Source organism: Lepidochelys kempii, chromosome 4, assembly GCF_965140265.1.
Source record: "Lepidochelys kempii isolate rLepKem1 chromosome 4, rLepKem1.hap2, whole genome shotgun sequence".
NCBI classification, from domain to species: domain Eukaryota; kingdom Metazoa; phylum Chordata; order Testudines; family Cheloniidae; genus Lepidochelys; species Lepidochelys kempii.
The window spans coordinates 89,351,401-89,378,073 of NC_133259.1; the positions used below are offsets into that span (position 1 = coordinate 89,351,401).

Genomic DNA, 26,673 nt, shown 5'->3' on the forward strand with positions numbered 1-26,673 from the left:
GTGCCCCCTCCCCACACCTGTGGCCCCTGACCCTTCCCGAACTAGCCCAGCCAGGAGAAACGCCCGCCCGCTTTCCCCCGTCTCCACCCAGCCCCTCCCCCGCTCCCTGCCTCCGCCCTCCCGCCTCGTTCCTAACCGCCGCCCCCAGCCGCGCGCTCGCAGCCCCCAGGAGAGCCGGGGCCGCGCGCAGGAAGCTCTCGCGAGGTTGCGGCGGCGGCGCTGTTGCTGTGGTTCCCTCGGCTGGGGCGGAGCTAGCGCTGGCGCCGCGGCCCGGCCCGGATGTTGTTGTTTCTCCCCCTCCCCGGATAATGACGGGCGCTTCCTGCCGCTGAGCTGCAGCGACGCCGGCTCAGCCTCGCCGGTGGACCCCGGCCGCCTGCCCGCCCTTTATCCAGACACGCAGCGCGGCCCGGCTATGGCGGATTTCGACGAGATCTACGAGGAGGAGGAGGACGAGGAGCGGGCGCTGGAGGAGCAGCTGCTGAAATACTCGCCCGACCCGGTGGTGGTGCGCGGCTCTGGCCATGTCACCGTGTAAGGGCCGCGCCGGGGGGAAGGGAAGGGGGCAGGCCGCGGGCACGCGATGGGGCCGGGTCGCGGGGAGAAGGTGGCGAGCCTGGGCTCCAGCGGGGGAGCGGGCAGAGTTGTGCCCTGTCCAGCCCCTGCTCTGGGAGCTGGATCGGCCCTGGCCGTGCCCCGTGGGGTGTGATGCGATTGGCGGTGCCTGCAGTCTACCATCTGGTTGGAAAGGACCTGGCGGAAAGCTCCGCTGCTGCAAGGAGCCAGCCGGCGAGTCTGGCTTTGAACTTCCAGCCCAAGTCGGGGGAGCGTGGCTCCTCCCTCCCTCCCTGCTCCCTCTGCGCAGCCAAGCGTGGGGGCACCTGTGGCGTTTCCCCTGCGCCGCATCTTGCATTTGGTCGCGTTGTAAAGCCCTACAGATCGTTTATTGAGACAGTAAGAAAACAAAGCTGACCTGGGTTGTGATTAACAGAGGTATGTAAAGTATGAAATCCAGCGATGAGCTGTCAGGAAGTATTTTTTTTCTTTAACTACACGACCTGTAGTCCTGTAGGTCTTTTATGCTGCTGTTAGTCACAGTCTCAGCCTCCTCTTTTATCAAGCCTCAACTTTCTGCTGTGGTCTGAAAAGTCTTAGTAAATGAGAGCAGCCAGCCAGTCTGACAAGCACACCCAAAACAATGTCATTAGCTGTTTGGCATGTGATGAGGGTGACCCACTGTGCTGTGGGGTGTTTTTTTTTTGGCCAGGTATCAGTGCGGATCTGGTGGTGACTCCAACATAAAAGTGTATTTAAGTTTTCAGTAATTTCACAAGCTAGGTTGTTTTCTGTGATCTATTCTATTAGGAACTCTATTTTTAAAAAATCACTTAGTGCTCATGAATGGTACTGCACATTCTTGGAAACTTAAAAAGAATATTTGCAAAAGATAGAATAAGGGAAGCACAAGCGTCTTCGTGTTCTATTCACTACTGAACTGGGCTGGATTTGAGGCAGCAGCATAGAAGTTAAAGGCCCTGTATTTATCAGATGTGATGCAGAGCTATCCAAGATATTGGGGTTAATTTTGACAGTAGTGTGGTAACTTTTCATTAATTTTGTTTTACTATGTTGTTAATGTCAGAGAAAGTTTCCGTGCAGAAAGAGATTGATTTGCTCTCTGGTGAGAAATCAGAAAGCTTCCATACGGCCTAGGTGTTCTTTGGGAGAGATGTTAGGGGTTGAGAAGATGTTGAAAGAGAGGGAATGATTTGTTTGTAGGTCTGTTTGAATACAGATCTGGTTTGTAGTTGTTACCATCCAATAGCATATGTGAAATAGTTAATTTTTAGTGGACAGCTGATCATATATTATATTAAAATCATAACAGTTATTGCTCACTAGCTGGCAACCTTTTCATTGTTCTCATTAAAAAGGCAAAGAGGACTAAAGGAAATTAAGACACTTCTCTTTTCTCTTCCTTGGTTGTGGATCCAGTGGGCCAAGATCAAGGCCCATTGGTGGAAAAGCATGGAAAAGCCTTCACACTTGTGACTCATAGAAGGAATTTGGCTCTGGGCTGCCAATCCTGCCAGTTGTTCATGCGAATTGTTTTAATAACAAAAAAAAAAAAATAAATCTCCTAATCTCTAGTACTTGATCTTTTGGATGGCCAAAAGAATGCTTCCAGCAGTTATTTTGAGTGGTCTTCATCTGGTTTGTATATCCCACCCTTTATTAAATATGCTCTGAATGTCCTCAGCCACCCATTTTCCCTCTCTTCATCCTAAATTACATCTATTTAATGTAATTCCATGACATCAGAGAAGACTGAAAATTCCTATTGAAGTCTTTCACCTCTTTCCTTCTAATGAAATAGCAACCCATTTGTAATTCCTACTTCTGTATCATCACATTTCCTTAAATGAGGACTTTGAGACTAGAGATAAATTTCAAACATATTGGGGATAAGATATAAAAGCTATTTTTCATTTAGATTTTTGTTATAGAACTTGCATGCAAAGCATTCTTCTTCCTTGATTTACAGAAATATGCATTTTAGAAGTCGGGAAAATTTTATCACAGATCTAGCAAGGAAAAGGAATACTTATGGTCCTCTCACTGATTCTGCAGTTTAAAACAGTTGCTGACTATTTGTATTTAAATAAAGGCTTCCTCCGTCATAGTCTATTGTCTTATCCTTTCTGATCTTGCATTGAAGTCATAATGTTGAATTTGTATTATCAGTCATTTTCATGACTACAGATTAATGTCACAAAGACAGAATTATTACTTGAACATCATCCACCAGAAGGAGAAAATGGCCTATGTGTGATAGAGTCCTTAGTTAAAACTATTTAAAAAAATAACAAAGGGAATGCAGGTAAATACTGTGTAAATAAAATGTTTAATGCAGGATTAATCAATTACTTTTTGTCAAGGTCCAAATTTCTTGGTCAAAATATAGTCAAGGTCCAGACTCCAGAGAAAATGTTGTTGTTGTTGTTTTTGTATTAGTTAATAAAAAGATTTTGTGGTCAAATCAAAAGTGTCTGGTGGTCCAGATTTGGCCCACGGTCCACCTATTGACTGTCCCTGGTTTAATGTATAAAGACGGTTTTCCAAGTTTGCTTTCTAAACAGAGTTCTCCTTTAAAACAAGCTAGAACTATATGCAGAATGATCCAAATAGAGTAAGAGGTTAAAGTCTCTTGTCATTTAAAAACTCCCTCCACCCGCCCCCCCATTTAATTCAGGTCTACAACTTTCAGACCACCAGATTCTACTTGGTATGGTACCAAAGTATGTACACTGCTGGTGTTATCACTCCTACTATTTCATTCTACTACTAAGAGTCCCTCTTTTTTAAATATTACATATTTCTCTAAAGTTCTAATATCTTTAAACTTGACAAACCATAAAAAGTGATTTAAATCAGGGAGTTAACCATTAAAGTACTTATTTTTATATCAGTAGGTCATCTCAAGTTTTTAGTGGGGGGGTGGGTGATAGGGATGACATTGCTAGCAAAATATGCATGCTGGAGTGTCTCACCAACTAGCAGCTGGTGTTCTCTGTTGGGTATGAAAACTATGTACTTGGAAGAAAGAGGAGAAAAAGTTACGTTTTCATTGACAAATTTGCTCAGTGTTCCTATTCTTGATTATTTGAAGCATTTATAAAGCTCAAAGCTTATACATTATAAAATTGTTTGACTTTTTGTAAAATATGTGTTTCAGGTTGTCTTTCAGTGCATGGATTTCATGTTATTTGCCTCTTATACGTTGTATTTGAAATTGGTGTATATATCAATAACGAAGTATGGAAGGTTAGGTGTATTAATTTAAAATGGCTCATTCCCTACTGGAACCAGACAGTGCCCATGAGGAAGTTGCCTGATTTGAATGTCAAGAGGACAAGAACTGTACCTGGGTGGGGGAGTATATTGGGACAAGGAGCCTGGAGGTGGGACTGGAGGCTGGAAAACAAGGGAAGGGGAATGGGACTGGCTGGGCAAGGAGACAGGAACTGGGAGTCAAGGAGGGAAATAGGGAGTGGGGACTGGCAGAAAGTAAGGAGGGGGAGACCGAGATTGGGTGAAGATCAGAGTAGGAGACTGAAACTGGCCTGGCAAGGATACTGGAACTAGGACTCAGTGAGGTAGGGTGAGGGGATGCAGATCTGAGCTACAGTGCTGCACAAGGAAACGGGGACACCGAGCCTAGAGGTGGGGGAACACTGAGATTGGATGAGGCACCTGGAGAGGGAGATTGAGACTGGGAGCCAGTTGGAATGGGGAATGTGGAGGTTGAACATACAGTTTGGACGAGGACCAGGAAAATTGGGACTGGGTGGGAAAGGAGTCTGGGGTTGAGGAGTAGGGGGCAGATGGGATGTGGAATGGCTGGGCAAGGAGACTGCGACTGAGATGAAGAGACGGGATTGGGACTGGCTCAGAGAATTAGACTGGGACAAGGAGCTAAATGTGGAAAAGAGACAGGACTGGGACAGGTTGGAGAGGATGGGGTAGAAGGGATCAAGCTTAGGAGAAATTGGCTGAAGAGTATGTGACTACTAGAGCCTGGAATGGAATGCAAGATTCCTGAGTCTCACCCATTCCTTTGCTGTCAACAACTGTTTGTAAATCCCATTAGCAAAGTGGGTGTCTTATCCACCTTTAGTGCTGGGCATTTAGAGGATAACTTAATTACTGCTATCATTTACTCAGTCTGCTCAAGTAGCAGAGATCTGTACAGTGGAGCTAAAGGTTCCAAACCTGTTGAAGGCAATATGATGCCACATGATGGAATTTCTGGTTTTACAGTTTGCTTTTTAAAAACATAGGAAATTACACAGGAAAAAAACCTACATTTAAAGAACATTAAGGTTGCAAAGTCAAGTGCTCAGAAGTTAGGAAATGCAGAATTAGAGTTGCCCGTATAATGTTAATTCACTCTCCCCCTTTGTGCATATGCACTATGGTACGGTCTCTATATGGTCATATACCATTTTTTCCACAGAACCGAGCCTCACTCAGTGCAGATGATGGAGGTTGCTCATCAAATAAGCTGCTATTCAGTATTTTGTTTTCCCATTGTTCAATGTGTGGCCATTGGTGGATTGAGGTTGATGTAGGAACACAACCTAACAGTTTTTCTACCAGTGGTTCTAAGGCTACAAATAAGGTCCCCCACTCCTAGAGGAACATATCATACAGGAGGCTTTGGAATTCATTATGCAGTTAGATTATGGTAGGGGAGAGAATCAAGATTACATCTGAGATTCAGAAAGTTCTTCCTTTTTGTAGAATGTCAAGTATTTCAATGCTTAGTAATTGATAGGTACCATCTTTTTGTTTTTTGTTTGTACAGCACCTTGCCCAATAAGATCTTGATCCATGACTAGGGCTCCTTCGTACTACAGTAATACAAATAATAAATAAGTTGAGAACAGATTGATTTAATTCCAAATATTGTTTCAGAGTTTTATTTTTAATCTTTGAGACTGAAAATGTAGTTTAGAGGATCTCTTCCTTTTATATGTTTCTTAACATAGGTGCTAAAAAGGAATCATCATGCAGCCACTTTCAGGATGGATTATTTAAAAAAAGTGAATTTAAATGGGATATTTTAGTTTTTAAAAATACATTACATTTGTTGTAAAATTAAATTTAAGGTTAAACTCACTAATTTATAGTTATTTAAATTGAGAATGAAAGCTTAGCGAGTTGAAGTGGATTGATATTTTGTAGTATCTAGGGTAGATGTAAAAAGACCATTTTCAAAATTTGAACGAGTTTATTTTAATTTTGAAAAGCTGATCACTATGGGGAAAGCAGGAAAACTAGTTTTTCTTTGCCAATCAGTGAACAAAAAACATCTTTCAATCCCAGTTTCCCTGTTTATATAATCAGTTTATCGAAACTTGGTTTTTCTTGTTTTATTTGGTTTTTATTATGTACCACATCAGCAAGTTTGAGTACAATGAGGTGTTTTGTTTTTAACTGCAGCTAATGAAAACAATATTCTGAGGAAGGCAAAGTCAACTAGTAAGTTGCACTGAAGTGAATGCAGTTTAGTTATAGTTCTTTTGTTATAGATGAAAAGTATTAATCATTTAAAAACAAAACAAATAACCACAGGCATGTGACAAGGCAAGACTGGAGTATCATGTTGAATAATATAACTCTAATAAAAGCAAGAAACTTTTCATGATAGTTGTACCTTTCTGATTTAATTATGATAAAGCTTACGTTACACAGCACCAGTCTTGGCTCCATAGTTAAGGTTGAATTTAGTTTTGCACTTAAAGGAGGTATTCATACCTCTAGGAAGAATACAGGATATCCTCCCTAAAACACAGCACTTACTCTTCAACCTTTCCTTTTTTCATTCTCAATCAAGTTCATTTGGTATTTGTTTTCCTCTACCAATCTATGAATAAAAATCAAGCGTGAGAGGATGAGGTCTACTAGATCTATAATCTTGTAGGTCATAGTGACCAGAAACAATCAGTTCAATACACCAACTACAGCTAACACTGCCTTTGTTTGATAAATCAGTTAGTTTTAAATGCAAAACCTGTTCTGATAAATTTACTTTTTTTCTTGTGTCCAGAACATTTAAAGGAGCTTTATTTCATTAACAAAAAGCAGTTTTAAAATGCTATTTTGTGAAGTTAACTGAATTCAAATTTCCATCCAAATGCAGCTTGACGCAAATCACAAGTAAAAAAAAAAAATTTAGTAAATAAGAAATGTGTAATTCACCATTTTCTAACGCAAAAAAGTTGCAAAGTCAAGTGCTCAAAAGTTATGAAAAGCCAAAATTAAGGTTGCTTGTGCAACCTTGATTCAGCCCCCCTTGTGTGTATGAATTATGAGAATCTTTAATTACATGATCACAAACTACTTTTTCCACAGGACTCCTATCTCATTCTGTGTACGTAATGGACCTGCTTTTGGGATGAATCAGGGCAGTGTAGATTAAGAGACTTATTTGTAGGATCCCAGCCTCCTTTGTTGCAGAAGTTGGAAGGTGTTTAGTGAATGAGATGGGACTGCAGGAAGAGAGAGGATGAACTGACAGCTGCAGCAGCACAGGAGCTAGCAAACAGAGCTGTAAACAGGGGAGTTTGAGTGGGAGTTCTGTTGGAGGAGAAGGTATTTGTGTTTGTTTGGCTTTGTATTGGTAGTATTTGTATGTGTAGAGGCTTGTAGGGGCTTTGTGCTGGAAGAGAAGCTGAGCCCTGATTAGGGGGCGGGGCTTCACTGACTAGGGGTCCTATAAAGGTAGCAGCCAGTCAGGCAGCAGCACAGACAGCTGCAGCAGCACAGGAGCTAGCAAACAGAGCTGTAAACAGGGGAGTTTGAGTGGGAGTTTGAAAGCGGAGTTTGTCTTGTGGTGCTTGTGTGGGGTTTGGTTTTGCTGTGGGTGGTGGTGTTTTGGTGTGGTTTGTGTTTCCCAGATTAACAGGATTTAGGTGGGAAGGCTATGACAGATTCAGAGGTGGCAGTGGGAGTGACCCATGTAGCAGATGACACAATGAAGATGACTGGATGTGGAAGCTGTGGTATGTACATGATCCTGGAGGGGGCACCTGGTAAGAGTTTTGTCTGCATGAAATGCCGTCTGATAGAGCTGATGGAGGAAAAGATCAGAGGTTTGGAGATGCAGGTGGAAAGTCTGGTAGAGTTTAGGAAGGGGTTTGAGCAGATTATGGAGCAAAGACATGAGGTATCTGAAGGGAAAAGCTCAGACTTGCAGATGGAAGCAGGACTAGGGAATTTTGAGGGGAGACTGGGTGAGGAAAGTGGTCAGTGGAAGCATGTGACTAAAAGAACTAGGCAGAGGAAAAGACGGGCTAGTGAAGGAGAAATAGAGCTTCAGAATAGGTTTGCAGAGTTGGAAAATGAAGAAGGGGCTCAGCAGGTAGTCACTGAAGGTGACAGGGCAAGGAAGAAGAGAAGAGCGGTTAGTCCTATAGGAAAAGGGGAAGAGTTAATGGAGATTACACCAAATATGAGCCCCAGGAGGATACAGGATGGGTTAAAAAGGATTACAAGGGAGAATGGGAATGGAAAAAACTTGCAGCCAGAGGGAACAGGGGATAGACTGGAGAATAGCACTGTCACTAGGAAAAGGCAGGTCTATGTGATTGGGGACTCTTTATTGAGAAGAATAGATAGGCCTGTAACCAGAGCTGATCCAGAAAATAGGAGGGTGTGCTGTCTTCCAGGTGCTAAGATACGGGATGTAGACCTGAGGTTAAAAAGGATTCTAAAGGGAGCGGGAAAGAATCCCCTAATTATCCTTCATGTGGGAACAAATGATACGGCTAGATTCTCACTGGAAAGTATTAAGGGAGACTATGTTAGGCTGGGGAGGACGCTTAAGGAAATTGAGGCTCAGGTGATCTTTAGTGGGATTTTGCCTGTTCCTAGAGAAGGGCAACAAAGGTGTGACAAGATTATGACTATCAATAGATGGCTTAGGCAGTGGTGCTATAAGGAGGGCTTTGGGATGTATGGCCATTGGGAGGCATTCATGGATAGAGGACAGTTCTCTCGGGATGGACTTCATCTGAGTAGGGAAGGAAATAGACTTCTAGGATGGAGGCTGGCACAACTGATTAAGAGAGCTTTAAACTAGGAATTTGGGGGAGATGGTTGGGAGATGTCCAGGTAATCTCCACGCCAGAATTTAGCATAGAGTGGAAAGAAAATGAAGTAAGAGTGGATACAGCTGTAGGTAGGAGGAAGGGCAGTGTAGATACAAGTCTAATAGGTTATACTGGTAGTAAAATAACCGTGCCTAATAGGGTACAGAATGTGAGTGAGGCCAAACAGCAAAAATTAAGATGTTTGTACACTAATGCAAGGAGCCTAGGTAACAAAATGGAGGAACTAGAGTTACTGGTGCAGGAAGTGAAACCAGATATTATAGGTATAACAGAGACCTGGTGGAATAGTAGTCATGACTGGGCTACAGGTATTGAAGGGTATGTGCTGTTTAGGAAAGACCGAAATAAAGGTCAAGGTGGTGGAGTAGCACTGTATATCAATGATGAGATAGAATGTAAAGAAATAAGAAGGGATGAAATGGATATGACTGAGTCTGTCTGGGCAATAATTAAATTGGGGAAGAAAACTATTAGAGCCTCCCCTAGGATAGTGCTTGGGGTGTGCTATAGACCACCGGGATCTAATTTGGATATGGATAGAGCCCTTTTTAATGTTTTTAATAAAGTAAATACTAATGGAAACTGTGTGATCATGGGAGACTTTAACTTCCCAGATATAGACTGGAGGATGAGTGCTAGTAATAATAATAGGGCTCAGATTTTCCTAGATGCGATAGCTGATGGATTCCTTCAACAAGTAGTTGCTGAACCGACTAGAGGGGATGCCATTTTAGATCTGGTCTTGGCGAGTAATGAGGATCTCATAGAGGAAATGGTTGTAGGGGATAATCTTGGCTCAAGTGATCATGAGCTAATTCAGTTCAAACTGAATGGAAGGATTAACAAAAATAAATCTGCAACTAGGGTTTTTGATTTCAAAAGGGCTGACTTTCAAAAATTAAGGAAATTAGTTAGGGAAGTGGATTGGACTGAAGAATTTATGGGTTTAAAGGTAGAGGAGGCCTGGGATTATTTTAAATTAAAGCTGCAGAAGCTATCGGAAGCCTGCATCCCAAGAAAGGGGAAAAAATTCATAGGCAGGAGTTGTAGACCAAGCTGGATGAGCAAGCATCTTAGAGAGGTAATTAAGAAAAAGCAGAAAGCATATAGGGAGTGGAAGAAGGGAGGGATCAGTAAGGAAAGCTACCTTATTGAGGTCAGAATATGTAGGGATAAAGTGAGACAGGCTAAAAGTCAAGTAGAGTTGGACCTTGCAAAGGGAATTAAAACCAATAGTAAAAGGTTCTATAGTCATATAAATAGGAAAAAAACAAAGAAAGAAGAAGTGGGACCGCTAAAAACTGAGGATGGAGTGGAGGTCAAGGATAATCTAGGCATGGCCCAATATCTAAACAAATACTTTGCCTCAGTCTTTAATAAGACTAAAGAGGATCTTAGGGATAATGGTAGCATGATAAATGGGAATGAGGATATGGAGGTAGACATCACCATATCTGAGGTAGAAGCGAAACTCAAACAGCTTAATGGGGCTAAATCGGGGGGCCCAGATAATCTTCATCCAAGAATATTAAAAGAATTGGCACAAGAAATTGCAAGCCCATTAGCAAGAATTTTTAATGAATCTGTAAATTCAGGGGTTGTACCATATGATTGGAGAATTGCTAACATAGTTCCTATTTTTAAGAAAGGGAAAAAAAGTGATCCAAGTAATTATAGGCCTGTTAGTTTGACATCTGTAGTATGCAAGGTCTTGGAAAAAATTTTGAAGGAGAAGGTAGTTAAGGACATTGAAGTCAATGGTAAATGGGACAAAATACAACATGGTTTTACAAAAGGTAGATCGTGCCAAACCAACCTGATTTCCTTCTTTGAGAGAGTAACAGATTTTTTAGATAAAGGAAACGCAGTGGATCTAATTTATTTAGATTTTAGTAAGGCGTTTGATACTGTGCCACATGGGGAATTATTAGTTAAATTGGATAAGATGGGCATCAATAGGAAAATTGAAAGGTGGATAGGGAATTGGTTAAAGGGGAGACTACAACGGGTCCTACTGAAAGGTGAACTGTCAAGTTGGAGGGAGGTTACCAGTGGAGTTCCTCAAGGATCAGTTTTGGGACCAATCTTATTTAATCTTTTTATTACTGACCTGGGCACAAAAAGTGGGAGTGTGCTAATAAAGTTTGCAGATGATACAAAGCTGGGAGGTATTGCTAATTTAGAGAAGGACAGGGATACCCTACAGGAGGATCTGGATGACCTTGTAAACTGGAGTAATAGGAATAGGATGAAATTTAATAGTGAGAAGTGTAAGGTCATGCATTTAGGGATTAATAACAAGAATTTTAGTTATAAGCTAGGGACGCATCAACTAGAAGTAACGGAGGAGGAAAAGGACCTTGGAGTATTGGTTGATCATAGGTTGACTATGAGCTGCCAATGTGATATGGCTGTGAAAAAAGCTAATGTCGTCTTGGGATGCATCAGGAGAGGTATTTCCAGTAGGGATAAGGAGGTTTTAGTACCGTTATATAAGGCACTGGTGAGACCTCACCTGGAATACTGTGTGCAGTTCTGGTCTCCCATGTTTAAGAAGGATGAATTCAAACTGGAACAGGTACAGAGAAGGGCTACTAGGATGATCCGAGGAATGGAAAACTTGTCTTATGAAAGGAGACTCAGGGAGCTTGGCTTGTTTAGCCTAACTAAAAGAAGGTTGAGGGGAGATATGATTGCTCTCTATAAATATATCAGAGGGATAAATACCAGAGAGGGAGAGGAATTATTTAAACTCAATACCAATGTGGACACAAGAACAAATGGATATAAACTGGCCACTAGGAAATTTAGATTAGAAATTAGACGAAGGTTTCTAACCATCAGAGGAGTGAAGTTTTGGAATAGCCTTCCGAGGGAAGTAGTGGGGGCAAAAGATCTATCTTGCTTTAAGATTAAACTCGATAAGTTTATGGAGGAGATGGTATGATGGGATAACATGGTTTTGGTAATTAAATATTCATGGTAAATAGGCCCAATGGCCTGTGATGGGTTTTTAGATGGGGTAAGATCCAAGTTACCCGGGAAAGAATTTTCTGTAGTATCTGGCTGATGAATCTTGCCCATATGCTCAGGGTTTAGCTGATCACCATATTTGGGGTCGGGAAGGAATTTTCCTCCAGGGCAGATTGGAAGGCCCTGGAGGTTTTTCGCCTTCCTCTGTAGCATGGGGCACGGGTCACTTGCTGGAGGATTCTCTGCTCCTTGAGGTCTTCAAACTACAATTTGAGGACTTCAATAGCACAGATATAGGTGTGAGGTCTTTTTTAGGAGTGGTGGGTGAAATTCTGTGGCCTGCATTGTGCAGGAGGTCAGACTAGATGATCATAATGGTCCCTTCTGACCTAAATATCTATGAATCTATGAAACTCATGATTTAAAATAGTTGAATGCTTCCCTGGAAAACTGGATTCTATCCTTGCCTTGGTCACAGAGTCCCTGTGGGTATGTCTACACTGCAGTCTCCATGCCCAGGTAGATAGAGTTGCAATAGTGGGGCTTGAGCACACTAAAAATAGCAGTGTGGATGTTGCTACAGCAGCAGAGGCTCAGTCTAGTCATCCAGCTGCAGTGTAGACATACCTTATGTGATGCTAGGAAAGTCACTGAAACCAAACTTTTCACAGGTAGTCACTAATTGTGGGTGTGAGAGAGATGGCAATTTCTGCAAGATCTTTGAAAAACCTATTGAATTAAGTTTAAGTATCTTTGGAGACCATTCTATTAAATGTGCAAAGCGGGGTGGATTTGATTTAAATCGTGATTTAAATTGCTAGTCAGGAAGACTCTATTTAATCATGGATTTCTACATAAAAGTGCATTCTTGTTGGTTGTTATAACCTTAATGCATATTCTTCACAACTCAGAGATAGATGTATGTTTAGTTTTTAGAAGGTACACACTATGCATTTTTAAAGTGATTTATTTTGAAAACTTTTCAGATTAGTTTTACAGTTATATCAGAAAATGAATGAATGATGGTTATTTCATTTACGAAAGGTAATTGAAGCAGATATTTATGAAAGCATTGGGAAGTGAACTATCTCCAGTTCAACAAGTTAATCATTAATATTTGGAGGATTTTCTTGCCATGCTGTATTAGGAGGAGAACATCACCAGAGAGACATTTAAATTGTTGTATTTAACTAAAACAACAACGTTATGTATTCTGGATTTTTTTCTTCAACAGCAAGCATATAATATTTTAACAAAACAAGCATATGAATTTTTGAATGTAGTTAAACATTCAAGTTTTTTAAAATCAGGTTTGTTTTTGTTCAAATTGTTTTTAACTAAAATAGTTAAATGAAATATTTAAAAACAACAACAACAAAAATTAAATTGACTGTCAACCAGGTCAACATGAGAAACTTAAAATATTGGCTTCTGCAGCTAACTCAGTCGTCTTCACCTTCATTTTCCTGTTTCTTCATAATCTGGAAAAGAAAAACAAGGTTTCCTGCTTTTTCAGGTCCCAAACTATTTCTCAATTTGAAATGAATTAGTCCAAAGGAAGAAAATGTTCTTTCTGTACTGGCAGAAGAAGCTACTGCTGTTAAAAGTGAGATTATCACTTCAACAGTCTCTGAATCCAAGTGCTTAAGTGACTTCCACCAGTTCACTAGTCTGACTTTCTTTAAAACATCATCAGCAAACACATAGTTCTTGAATGGTCTACCCTTAGGTCTGAAGTTTATTATAGTTGGCATTATGGAGGGATGATTTCTGGATGTCCATGTCCTAGCCAACTCCTCTTCTTCAGTAGTTAAGGTTTGGCCCTGGTACTGAGTATTGAGAATATTTGGAAGAAAATGAGCTGGAGATAGTGCTTGTCCCATTTGTTTTTTTAATGCTTGTAATTTAACTCTGTCATTGCATATTTCTCTTTTTAAGATCTCACTCAGTTCCTTCCAAATTTCAGCAATAAAACAGCTATTTCCCTGCATTTTGTTCAAGGCTACAGAAATAGGCTTCAGGGTACTCGGCATGTGTTCGACATTTCTCTTAAACCCAATGCTGAGAACTTTGGCTGTGACAGTGCCATCTATTTTTTCATGATTTTGTTCACAAACTGTCATCAGATTAGGCCAGTTCTTAATCTAGTGCTCAAAACGGTCCACTACTGAGTTCCATCGTACATCTTGTGGGAGAGTTAGCTTGGTTCCTCCCACTTTTTTCAGAGCAGCTGCTGCAAAGTGGTTGTTACGGAAGTAGTTTGCCATTTCAACAACATTAGCCTTTATTTCTGGAACACTGAAGTCTTTGGCTAGGAGGTGCATCAAATGAGCACTGCAACCGTATGTTATTAGCTTGGGACTCTCTGCTAAATAATTTCTTCTCATTTTGGAGACATTTGCAGCATTGTCTGTGACCAGGCTGCGTACGAAACATTTGAATTTTTTTTCGGTTTGTTATAGCTTTTACTGCTACTTCTTGTAAGTATTCTGCTATGTGTGCATTTCCCTGATGTATCAATTTTTTCTGTAAGGAAGACATTCCCTTCTTCTGTTGTCACACAAGCACATACAACAGGATCATTGCTCTACCCATCAAGACTAAGGTACAATTTTATCCTCTAGACCTTTTACACACCGCTCAATTTCTCTTTCATACACTTTATCCAGCAATTTGCCTGCAACATCTGCTCTGTTGCGTGGACTGTATCCTGGTCTTAATGACTGAACCATATTAATGAAGTGTGGGTTCTCAATCATACAGAAAGGAAAGTTTGTTGAATAAACAAACAGGGCAATTTTTTCATCAATTACCTCTTTTTTGTAATCTGCTGGTTCTTATCACACTTAGCTATGGTTGTTTCTGGATGATGGAGGTGTTTTTCTTCTTTTTGCTACAGGTGATATGCTGTGGCTGTGTGACATACATGATGTGACTGAAATGCTACCATTGGCAGATAACTCTGAAACTATAGAAAATGATGGTGATCTTGAAGGTGGATAGTCTTGAGAATCCCGTATATTGAGGATGGATTCTCTTAAACAAAATAAGTCAATGCAGTTATTTAATTATTATTACTATATTGCTCATTGCATTCACTGACACTCAGTACTATTTCAAAGGTGAAATTGTACAAGGACGATCTGTCTATTTCCTCTATTTATTTTTTATCCCAACTGCATCTAAAATGATAGTACCATAGAGTAACAACTATATTTTTTGCTCAAACGTGAGAATTTAAGAATAGTCCAGAAGGAAGACAGGCAGTCCTTAAGACAGAAGTATAAAATAAAAAAGTTTACCAACCTGAAGATCCTGCATGTTCAGATATGTTCCTTTCATCATCTTCTGCACAGCTTCCTCCTGAAAAGGAACACTTCTTATGATGTTGTTTCATTCGAGCAACCAGGCCTTGCATTTCTTTATTGCACTGTTTGCATTTTGCACGCATGCCTGTCTTACCCACAGGTAGAGGAACTTCATTAAAATATTCCCAAACTGGGTCTCTTTTACGGCCTGCTGCCATTATAGGTTTTCCCTTCCAGTGAGAGAATGGTATGGTAGATCTCAAATCAGTGAAGGCTACACTAAGAAAGACCTCAAGACTTCTAGAATATGCTGCTCAAACAGTTTCACTTTTGTTTGTACTGCCTGTCCCTCCCTTCTCACACTTATCTCCAGCCTACTTCTCCTTGTCCAGATCTATTCTGCCCCCAACAATCTTCTATTCATTGAACTTTTTGAAACTTTGCACTTTTAGAGAGAGGTAAGGGATTGACTCTGTGTACACAAATTTGCAGAGGGACAACAGGGTTGAGGTCTGTTATTTCTCACCCCCCCCCCCCTATTTATATATTTGAAACCATTTTTGCTGTTAACAAGCATGTTCTCTCTGGAGACACAAATCCACAGTTTGTGAACTGCAAAACTAAGCATCTCTGATGGTATCTTCTTGACTGAGCACTGAGTCCCGTTGGGTAGATAGAAAGATTAACCTAAATAATCTATACAGAAACCCCTGGAACCGCATAAGATTGGGTCCCTAATTCATGAACTATTGGAACTCATTTACAAACTTTTCTTAAACATTATATGACTATATTGTCTCATACTATAGAATCAGAATTTATAATCCCTATTCTATGATGAGATATCTTTGAGCTATAATGTATCTTAAATAAAACTATCTTTCAGATAGGTTTTTTTCCTCAAAAAGCATTTTATCAAAAAAATCCGATTTAAAGAAATCATTGATTTTTATCCACCCTGATCCCAACCAATACCACTGTAGAACAAGAGCCTAGGTTAGAGAAAAGCAGACCAAAGGAAATTTTGAGTATGGATTTCCAGCTGGGTTATGTATAGTAAGACTTCTTGGTCAAGGTACAGACCTTTTCTTAAGCACCTTATTCTATTCCAGGGCTCTCAAACTCAAATTACCACGAGGGCCACATGAGGACTAGTACATTGGCCTTTGTCTCCCCCCCCCCGCTTCACCCCACTGTCCCATTCCACCCTACCCCCTGTTCCCCCCAAGGCCACCACCTCACCTTACATGTGCTTCTTCTCCAGGGTCCAGGCACCTAATTAGTGGAGCCACGCCTGCACAGCTCCACTAGTTAGGAGGGTGGCCCTTCATTCTCTTGTGTGTGGCTGCCCAGGTGTGCACCTTAAAGGGAACTATCCGCGGACCACCCGAATGGAGATCGTGGATCACCAGTGGTCTGTGGAACACAGTTTGAGAACCTCTGACATAAAAAGTGTATGTCAGAGTAAACAAGCTGAAAAAGACAGATTTTTTTCCTCTAAACGTTTTAAGTTATGGTAATCTTAGAAGTTGCTTTTAACAATAATAGGTACAACATTTTCAGATGGAAATGTGATTTTTTTTTTTTTTAAAGTTTGAATGCTTGTGCAAAGGAACCTTCATGATGTGGTATTCATTAATCTCTTCATTGAATGATCGTGTTTCTGGTATGATCTACTTTTTTTTTCTTTTCTTTTTTTTTTCCCAGATTTGGACTGAGCAACAAATTTGAAGCAGAATTCCCTTCTTCATTAACTGGAAAGGTGAGTATCTGTGGATAAGACTCAATTAGAAATGTACTATAACGGCCTCTAAAACTTAGAATTTGGGTAACAAGATTTTGCTATTAGAAACGATTGGTATTTGGGTTTCTACATATAATTGAGCTTTGCAGGAATACTCATTAATTTACATTATATTGCAGTAGTACTGGATTATTTTTCTTTCTTCACAGGTTGCACCTGAGGAATTTAAAGCCAGCATCAGCAGAGTTAACAGTTGTCTTAAGAAGAACCTTCCAGTTAATGTTCGATGGCTACTTTGTGGATGCCTTTGTTGCTGCTGTACATTAGGTTGTAGTATGTGGCCAGTTATTTGCCTCAGTAAAAGAGTAAGTTGGACTATATTATCATTTGGCATTCTCTGTTGTAAATCTGGAAATTGTGATTGGATTCATTTGTGTATTGTTTTTTTGTTAATTTTCAAAACTCTGTGTGTTAGGTCTGGTCCACGCAGAGGGAAAATGAAAAAAGGTGTGATTTAAACTTATTTAGTTATTTCAGTGCAAGTTGTGTGCAGATCAGTCTTTAATATTACAGTGGAAACTAAACAGAACCAGTTTAGTATACTTAAGCAAGTACATGCTATTTTGAATGTTTCAGGTAGCATGGCTATACGTATACATTTTTATTAGGGCTGTCAATTAATTGCAGTTAACTCACATGATTAACTCAAAAAAATTAATCGCAATTAATTGCACTTATAACAATAGAATACCAATTGAAATTTATTAAATATGTTTGGATATTTTTCTACATTTTCAATATTGATTTCAATTACAACGCAGAATACAAAGTGCACAGTGCTCACTTTATATTATTATTTTTTATTATAAATATATGCACTGTAAAATGATAAACAAAAGTAGTAGTATTTTTCAATTCACCTCATACAGGTACTGAAGTGCAATCTCTTTATTGTGAAAGTGTAACTTACAAATGCAGATTTTTTTTTTTGGTTACATAACTGCACTCAAAAACAAAACAATAACACTTTAGAGCCTACAAGTCCACTCAGTCCTACTTCTTATTCTGCCAATCGCTAAGACAAACAAGTTAGTGTTTACATTGACGTGAGATAATGCTGCCTGCTTCTTATTTACAATGTCACCTGAAAGTGAGAACAGACATTTGCATGGCACTTTTGTAGCCAGTGTTGCAAAGTATTCACATACCAGATATGCTAAACATTTGTATGACCCTTACATGCTTTGGCCACCATTCCAGAGTACATGGTTCCATGCTGATGATGCTAGTGGAAAAAAATAATTTGTCAATTAAATTTGTGACTGCACTCCTTGGGGGGGAGAATTGTATATCTCCGGCTCTGTTTTACCCGCATTCTGCATACATTTCATGTTATAGCAGTCTCGGATGATGACCCAGCACATGTTTGTTTTAAGAACACTTTCACAGCAGATTTGATGAAACTCAAAGCAGGTACCGATGTGAGATTTCTAAAAATAGCTACAGCACTCGACCCAAGGTTTAAGAATCTGAAGTGCCTTCCAGAATCTGAGAGGGACGAGGTGTGGAGTGTGCTTTTAGAAGTCTTAAAAGAGTAACACCCTGATGTGGAAATTACAGAACCCAAACCACCAAAAAAGAAAATCAACCTTCTGCTGGTGGCATCCGACTCAGATGATGAAAATAAACATATGTCAATCCGCACTGCTTTGAGTCGTTATCAAGCAGAATCCATCATCAGCATGGAAGTATGTCCTCTGGAATGGTGGGTGAAGCATGAAGGGACATATGAATCTTTAGCGCATCTGACACGTAAATATCCAGCTACAACAGTGCCATGAGAATGCCTGTTCTCGCTTTCAGGTGATATTGTAAACAAGAAGCAGTCAGCATTATCTCCTGCAAATTGTACCCAGCCTTGTTTGTCTGAGTGATTGGCTGACCAAGAAGTAGGACTGTGTGGACTTGTAGGCTCTAAAGTTTTACATTGTTTTATTTTTGAATGCAGTTTTTTTTTTATATAATTCTACATTTGTAAGTTCAACTTTCATGATAAAGAGATTGCACTACAGTACTTGTATGAGGTGAATTGAAAAATAATTTTTTTTGTTTTTTACAGTGCAAATATTTGTAATAAAAATATAAAGTGAGCACTGTACACTTTGTATTGTGTTATAATTGAAATTAATATATTTGAAAATGTAGTAAACATCAAAAAATATTTTAAAATAAATGGTATTCTGTTGTTGTTTAACAGCGTGATTAACTGCGATTAATTTTTTTTAATCGCACGATTAATCGCGATTAATTTTTTTAATCTCTTGACAGCCCGAATTTTTATACATACAAGAATAATAATTTTACTTCAGAAAATAATTTTCAACAATACAAATAAATACAAGAACTTCTGTTACTTCAGCTTTTCCATAATATCCTGTTTGTTCTTGTCAAAATATTAGACAGTTGTTGTTATTTGGAAATATTGGTTGAAATGAGTTTTAAGTTTTGAAGAGGTATTGATTATACTGACAAACTGATTACAGTCCTAATGATTACAGATGTTTTAGTGTCTTTCATTTCAAAAGGCCTTTTTTAAAGATATAAGTCAAATGAAGTGATCTGTGATCAGAGTATTGGATCTTCTTTCCAGATTCTAAATGAGGAAAATACTTTAGTGTGTTACTATCTAGACCTTGTGCTGGGGTCCACACTTCATTGGTTCTGTAGGCTGAGTACATTGCATACACCAGGGGCTCCTTGTATTCCTTCCCATCTAGCTGTCTATGTGCCACTCTCCCATTCCCTTCTATTTCAGGGACTCCATACAAACCCCCGTTCCCATGCCAGGGACTCTGCGTAGCCCCCATGTCCCTTTTCCCCCATTCTACTCACCCATGCCAGTTGCTCTGTGTACCCTCTTATTTCCCCTCTCCTCCCCCAGGTCCTTTGGGTCTCCATACCCGGGTCCCCTATTACCCACAGCATGCAAAGATTTTAATATTACAGACAGACAAATGGAGAAATGCCTTTGAGCTGAGCGTAAGACCTCACTTCTCTCAGCTGATAAATCAAAACTGAGCTCTTAAATTGCAGTAAGGCTGTTTTTTGTTTGTGATTTTAAGATTAAAACCAAAATAATTTGAAATGAGTTCTTCCACTTATCTTTTAAAATAGTTCAGGGTCCTGAGGTTCTGTTTTTTCTGTGCTATGGTTGATGACATCACTAAAACCAAAAATAGTTAAAGGAGCTTGCTTGGGATTAGATGTTAGTGATATCCTCAAATATTGCAGAAGCTATGCAGGCACTTGAGACCCACAGGTATTGGTAGGTAAAAAGCATTTTTAAAACAGCTTCTCTTACCAGCATTTTTAGAATATATGTTGGTGGACATAATGAAGACTGAAGAAGAGACTCTCTTTATTAGGCAACTTCCTGTCTTAAGAAGCCTCCCCAAAGTGTCTCCATTTCTGCTCTTTTATTAGTTAAGCAGTGACTTTTTGTCAGTCCCCTGAGTGATTGCTTGAGACCAGTTTTACTATATGCGAAATAAAATTAAGGTACATTAAACCTTCATTAGAGCTGATCCTGCTTCTGTTTGAGTCAATTGAAAACTCCAGTTGACTTCAGTGGGAAAAGGGTCAAACCTTTGGCTTTTGTCCGGGCTTGAAACTGTCATCAGCTACCATGGTTCCTTTCTGTTAGACTAGTTCAAGATGGTCATATGTCCAAGCCCCCAAATCCCTATTACAGTTGATCGTGATTAAACAAATCTTAAAGTGATTAACCACTTGGATGGCAGTCTCAGTAGAGATGCCATGGACTGAATGTGCTTGAACTATCTACTCAGCCCAAAATGTCCTTTTGCAGTTAGGCTTGTGGTGCAACGGAAGGGAAATCTGCACTGCTACTACTGAGGCTGAACTTGTTCTGTGGATAAACAGATGCATGGCATGCTGATCCTGCAGTCTTGATCTGACCCATTTCTTCTCTACATTGGATCAACTTCAGTGTGCTGTTGCAGCAGGAAGTCATTAACAACATGTAACAGGGTGGTAGGCTATAAAATTCTGAATAAGGATGCAGGTTTCCTTGTAATTATCCTAATGTGAAGTGCTTCCGCCCTGCATAAAGAGGCACAAAATTATAGCTGAGTTATTCTGACAGATGCATCTTATCTCCAGTCAGGATAGAAGAGGTTGGAGTATAGGAGACTGAGGGAAGTAGGGTTTGGGAGGAAAAGGAGTCCTGCTGGGAAATCCTAGAAACTGACAAGTTTGCGGAAAGTTGCACCTCTGGTTTGTTCTGTTTGTTGTTGTTTGAGTTACCAATAAAGGCAAGGTGTACCAAGGGGATAAATTTGGGGGTGTGTGTGTGTCTGTGTCTGTCTCTCTCGGAGGGAGGGGGCGGGAGAGAGAGAGACACACACCCTAAATATATTCTCTCTCTCGGAGGGGAGGGAGGGGGCGGGAGAGAGAGAGACACACACCCTAAATATATTCTCTCTCTCGGAGGGGAGGGAGAGGGGGGAGAGAGAGAGACACACACACTGAATATATTCTCATTCTCTCTCTCTCCCATTGACACCATCATTAAACACATAGCTACCATCCTGCTCCGAACAGAATATATTCTCTCTCTCTCTCTCTCAGGGGGTGAGGCGGAGAGTGAGAGAGAGAGAATATATTCTGTTCGGAGCAGGATGGTAGCTATGTGTTTAATGATGGTGTCAATGGTAGGATAGACCACTTTGCACAAGGAGAGAAAATGAGCAGCTCTGTGAAATGGATACTTAACAGAAACAATGACAGCAAGCCTGGGTTGCAGCACCCACAGGCATGGCTGCCGCAGTTCCGGGGTTTGCCCACATGCACCACTCATGCTGCCAGTAAATCCAGTCTCTTTCTTAGCAAAACTGGAACCAGAAGATAACCCAGAAACACATCTGGTTACATGAAGAGGGTTCAGCCAGGTATCTCTGTCTTATACCTGATAAGCAAAGTGACTCATTAGCTCAGGTTTGAGACCCAGAAAATAGGGACATAGATGGACCTAATAAAGGATCTTTACTTACAAAGTCTGCCTGCAAGAGTGCAGATGTGGCAGAACAATGTGTTCACACTGGCTGCACAGTGCAGCAAACAGAGAGCATCTTGGCGGCTGATGCATCCGAGACAACACAGCCGCAATGTAGAACTGAGAGAGCTTGATTGTTTGTCCAAACGATTGTCACAGAGAAGAATAAAAAGACTTAGAGCCTCAGAGAGAAACTGGAAAGGACAAGGATGCTCCTCCAAACTGAGATCCTTAATCCCAGATCTGGCTGGGGGAGAATTCAGGAGTTGAGGAAGACAACCACAGGCTGTCTTCCAAGAACTGCCTTGCAAACCCTGGTGTAAGTTGCGTGAAAGAAAGGTGATGGGTGGGGCATGCGGGGGGTGTGAGCCACAGGGTGTAGAGATTCTGGGCAGTGCTGCTTCCCATAGAGGTTTGGTAATAGACTGTGATAGCTTAGGCAGGCCTCCAAGATGAAGATGTGCTGGGGTCCACACTGACCCCCTGAGCAGCCCTGAACCTGGAAGGTACACTTTAGGTTCCCCCTTTTCCCCTAGGTTGTGAGTGTTGCACCTTTTAGAGGTTCAACACAGTATCTTGACCCCAGACTCTAGAAGAAAACCACCAAGTTCCTCCTTTTCTGTTTCACTTGTGATCAACAGAGACAGGTACAAATATATATTCTGACCACTGATGGAGCATGAGCACGAGGAAACGTAATCTTGCTGTGGTAATAGGGTCTGAAAGCTTTTAGCTTGTGTGTAATGTACCTATGCAACTAGGTGTGAGGGATGTTATCGTTATAGATGTGGACTGTGTCCAAACATTAGTGAGGGAGGGTTTGGTCAGAACTGAGCTCCTGCAGGCAGATCCTCTTTGTCCATCGGAACTTGTATACCCATTTCTCATTGTGTAATCCCCCTACAAGGAGTAAAATAAATGGGCTTCAGAGTGAGGTATCCTGCTCATTACCCTAACTGGTTGTTTTGGGTGGTCCCACTGGTCCATTAGATGCTAAAATAGTTACCAATTAATGCTATTAAAATTTGGAGGAAGCTTGGCAGGGAAATTTTGAGGAAAAGGGATAGAAGACAGGAGCACTGCAAGAAGGAGGTGGTCGTAAGAAGGAAGGCACTAAGATGCACAGTAAAAGATAGCAGAGGAAAAACAGAAGATAAATGTATCCTTTGCCAGAGATAGCACCTCTCTTGTCAGTCGACAAAAAAATCTAGCTTCAAGAAAAGCTGGTTCAACCACCAAGAAATAACAGGAACAATAGGGGTTTGCTAATTCACCTGTTGGAAGGCAAGCTTGTTAGCTTTTTTTTTTACGATCCTTCTTTTTAAAATGTGTTCACTACCTTTCACATTTTGTTTTTGGTGGGATATGTTCCCACTTACACAAACTTAGGAATTAAACCCTGCAGAAGACTTCAATCTTCAGGGCTCTCAATCCCTCAGAATTCTGGAGTACTAAATTTACCTTAAAACATGTTAAAAATGGGAGTGTGAACTAGCCCTTCTGTGTTGGGGACTGGTTGTAGACTAGCCTTGCTGGTTCAACTGCTCATCATAGTAGTAATAATCAAGATGTGTTAGATTGTAAATTCTTTGGAGCACAGACTTTCTTTTTATGTATTTGTATAGCACCTAACACAAAGGGATCTCACAAAACGGACTGGGCAACAAAATATTGATTAAATTCAATGTTGTTAAATGCAAAGTAATGCACATTGAACATAATCTCAACTATCCATGCAAAATGATGGAGTCCAAGTGACTGCACATGTCCATCCCTCTGTAGGGGTGTGTGTGTAGTGGCGTGAGGCGCCAGAGGGTGCTTGCACTGCCCTGACTGGTACTGCTGAGGGAAAAATCTCCAACCACTGTGCATAAGGTGCGCGCACACACCTACAGTGGAATGGTATGTGCTACATATCTTGAAGAACAACAGTTACGGAAAGGTAAGTAACCATTTTTTACCACTCAAGAAAGAGATCATGGAGTCCTCATGGACAGTTCTCTGAAAATATCTATTTACTGGGCAGTGGCAGTCAAAAAAGCTAACAGAATGTTAGGAACCATTACAAAAAGGATAGATAAGAAAATATCATAATGCCACTGTATAAATACATGGTACATCCTACCTTGTATACTGTATGCAGTTCTGGTCACCCCATCTCAAAAAAGATCTGAGAGTTGGAAAAAGTACAGAGGAGGGCAACAAAAATTATTAGGGGTATGGAACAGCTTCCATATGAGGAGAAATTAAAAAGAATAGGCGTGTTCAGCTTAGAAAAGAGATGACTAAAGGGGGGATATGATAGAGGTCTGTAAAGTCAGGAATGGTGTGGAGAAGTGACTAAGGAAGTATTATTTATCCCTTCGCATAACTAGGGCCCTACCAAATTCATGGCAGTGAAAAATGCATCACAGACCGTGAAATCTGGTCTTCTGTATACTTTTTCCTTATACTATACAGATTTAATGGGGAGACGAGCATTTCTCAAACTGGGAGTCTGGCCCCAAAAGGGAGCTGTGGGAGGTGGTGTTGCAGTGTTATTGTAGGGGGTTAAGGTATTGCCACCCTTAGTTCTGCACTGCCTTCAGAGCTGGGTGGCTGGAGAGCAGTGGCTGCTGGCCAGGCACCCAGCTCTGAAGGCCATGCCCCACAAGCAGCAGCAAAGAAATAAGGGTGGCAATACCATACTATGCCACCCTTACTTTTGCACTGCCTTCAGAGCTGGGCAGCCAGAGAATGGTGGCTGCTGGCCAAGGGCCCAGCTCTGAAGGCAGCACAGAAGTAAGGGTGGCAATACTGCAATCCCCCCGACACACACACACACACTCACTCACTCTTTTGGGTTAGGACCCCTACAGTTACAACACCATGAAATTTCTGATTTTTAAAAATCCTATGACTGTGAAATTGACCAAAATGGACCATGAATTTGGTAGGGCCCTTCGCATAACATAAGAACCAGGGGTCGCCAAATGAAGTTAATAGGCAGCAGGCTTAAAACAAAAGGAAGTACTTCTTCACACAACACACAGTCAACCTGTGGAATTTATTGCCAGGAGATGTTGTGAGGCCAAAAGTAGAACTAGGTTCAAAAAAGAATTAGATAGGTTCATGGAGAATAGGTCCATCAATGGCCATTAGCCAAGATGGTCAGGGACTCAAGCCCATGCTCTGGGTGTCCCTAAACCTCTGACTGCCAGAAGAGGGGACTGGATGACAGGAGATGGATCACTCGATAATTGTTCTGTTTTGTTGATTCTCTCTGAAGCGTCTAGCACTGGCCGCTGTTGGAAAGCAGGGTACTGGGCTAGATGGACAATTGGTCTGATCCAGTATGGCCGTTCTTATTGTGTGTCTCTCTCCATGAATGTTAAAATATTATTTTGGAACTTTCTGGAGATTACTGACACATTTCACTTGTCAAAATTTAATGAGGAAGGTTTATTTTCAATTGTCCATATGTACCTAAAACTTACAATTGGAGATGCACTGATATTTGCATGAATCATTTGGAAAAATGACATAATATGCCAGTATGCATGATCTATAAACTAATGAGATTCATGTCAACTTCTAGTGACTTGGTTTTGGTATTTTATCTTGATCAGTTTTTCATGATTCCCCAGAGGTAAAACAGTAAGAGTAGTGGAAGAAGCTTGGAAAACATTGTTTTGGATTTCTCCGGCTTTATTTCAGCCAGATAAACACACTTGTGTGGTTTTACTGGTTTTCATTGTCTTACAATACAGCTGATATTTATCAGAATATAGATTCATCACTATCTGCTTGTTCTGTCTACAACTATTTTAAAGCATCTGTAGGTTTTTCAATATTCTCAGTTGTATATTGTATTTTTCTTTAATGTCCTATAAAGCCCTAAATGTTTTTGAGTCTTACTGAGTCTCTGTTCTTTGGATTTCATGGTAGCTGCCATCAACAGTCACATGAACTAACAGTCCTCTGACTTTTAAAAAGAATGTAAAGCTGGCAGGGCATTTTAGTAGTGGGTCCTTGGCTCAGGAAATCACTACTCCACCTTTGTAGTATCAAAGCCCAGTTTTAATAAACTGCAGGGCACTCTGCAAAGACCCTGTCTGTTTTTTACCAGGCTTTTTTGGGAAGTAGAAAAATGAGTGAGGTTTTGGAGTAAGTGGCTGAGTCAGTGTCTTTTTATTTTGCAACCTTTTTTTGTTAAATATTAATTTTTGGCATGAAAGAGCATCTATACGAATATGAAGTAAATTACAAGATATATTCCGTGATATATAAACTTTTGTGTATTAAAGTTCATTTTTCTCATATTTCAAAAATGTTTTAAAGTGGATTCAAAATTCAACATACTAGAAAGCCTGTAAGGAATGCTACTTATGTGAACATTAGAACATAATTTTATGTATTCTGAATAAAGTTCTGTTTACATTTCAATTTAGGTGTAGGATACGCCTTTTAAATATAAGTGCAGTCATTTTTCAAAACGTGTTAGTGCATTCTTTGAATGCCGACTTACTGATCTTTCTGAAGTAATTGCATTTGTCTGTTGGAATTATGCCTTTGAACACTTAACAGTAATCCATAAAGGATATACGTCTACATATCATGGCAATATTTGAAATGTTTTAGATATAAACTAACTACAATATGTAATACATGGAAAAAATAAACCAAACAAGTTTTGTTGACCCTAACATTAGCTTAAAAAAATAAAATCAGTAAATGTTTAAATAGTGATGTGGACCTAGTGGCTTATAGTCAAAATGTTCACTACTTATAGTGATGGCTATAATCCCAGCAAAGTGCAATTAACCAGTCTGAAACTGAAAGTACAGAAAAGAAGAGCAAATATACAGAGAAGCAGAGATTGTAAAAACATGAGACTAATAAATTACACTGGAATGA

The 26,673-nt window shown here is 40.3% G+C and overlaps 1 protein-coding gene and 1 long non-coding RNA gene across 4 annotated transcripts in view; one reads left to right on the top strand and one right to left on the bottom strand.

Annotated features, from left to right (window-relative positions):
• Positions 1–207: 207 nt before the first annotated feature.
• CHIC2 (cysteine rich hydrophobic domain 2) overlaps positions 208–26,673 on the top strand; it is a 38,772-nt gene continuing 12,306 nt past the window's right edge. The window contains exons 1-4 of one of the 3 annotated variants that reach the window (XM_073342022.1): positions 208–534; positions 16,667–16,721; positions 16,913–17,068; positions 20,572–21,062. In XM_073342022.1, the coding sequence (XP_073198123.1) occupies positions 416–534; positions 16,667–16,721; positions 16,913–17,068; positions 20,572–20,661 (420 nt within the window). In that variant the 5' untranslated portion in view covers positions 208–415 and the 3' untranslated portion in view covers positions 20,662–21,062. Of the gene's footprint in view, positions 535–8,891; positions 14,257–14,550; positions 14,647–16,666; positions 16,722–16,912; positions 17,069–20,571; positions 21,063–26,673 lie in introns of those variants that run through there. The other 2 variants (XR_012158672.1, XM_073342021.1) reach the window with 2 other exon arrangements.
• The window catches only part of LOC140910624 (uncharacterized), a 33,371-nt gene continuing 19,316 nt past the window's right edge, over positions 12,619–26,673 (bottom strand). The window contains exons 2-3 of the long non-coding RNA XR_012158673.1: positions 14,958–15,014; positions 12,619–13,132 (exon numbers count right to left, since the gene is read on the bottom strand). This is a non-coding gene — a long non-coding RNA (uncharacterized lncRNA). The remainder of the gene's footprint in view (positions 13,133–14,957; positions 15,015–26,673) is intronic.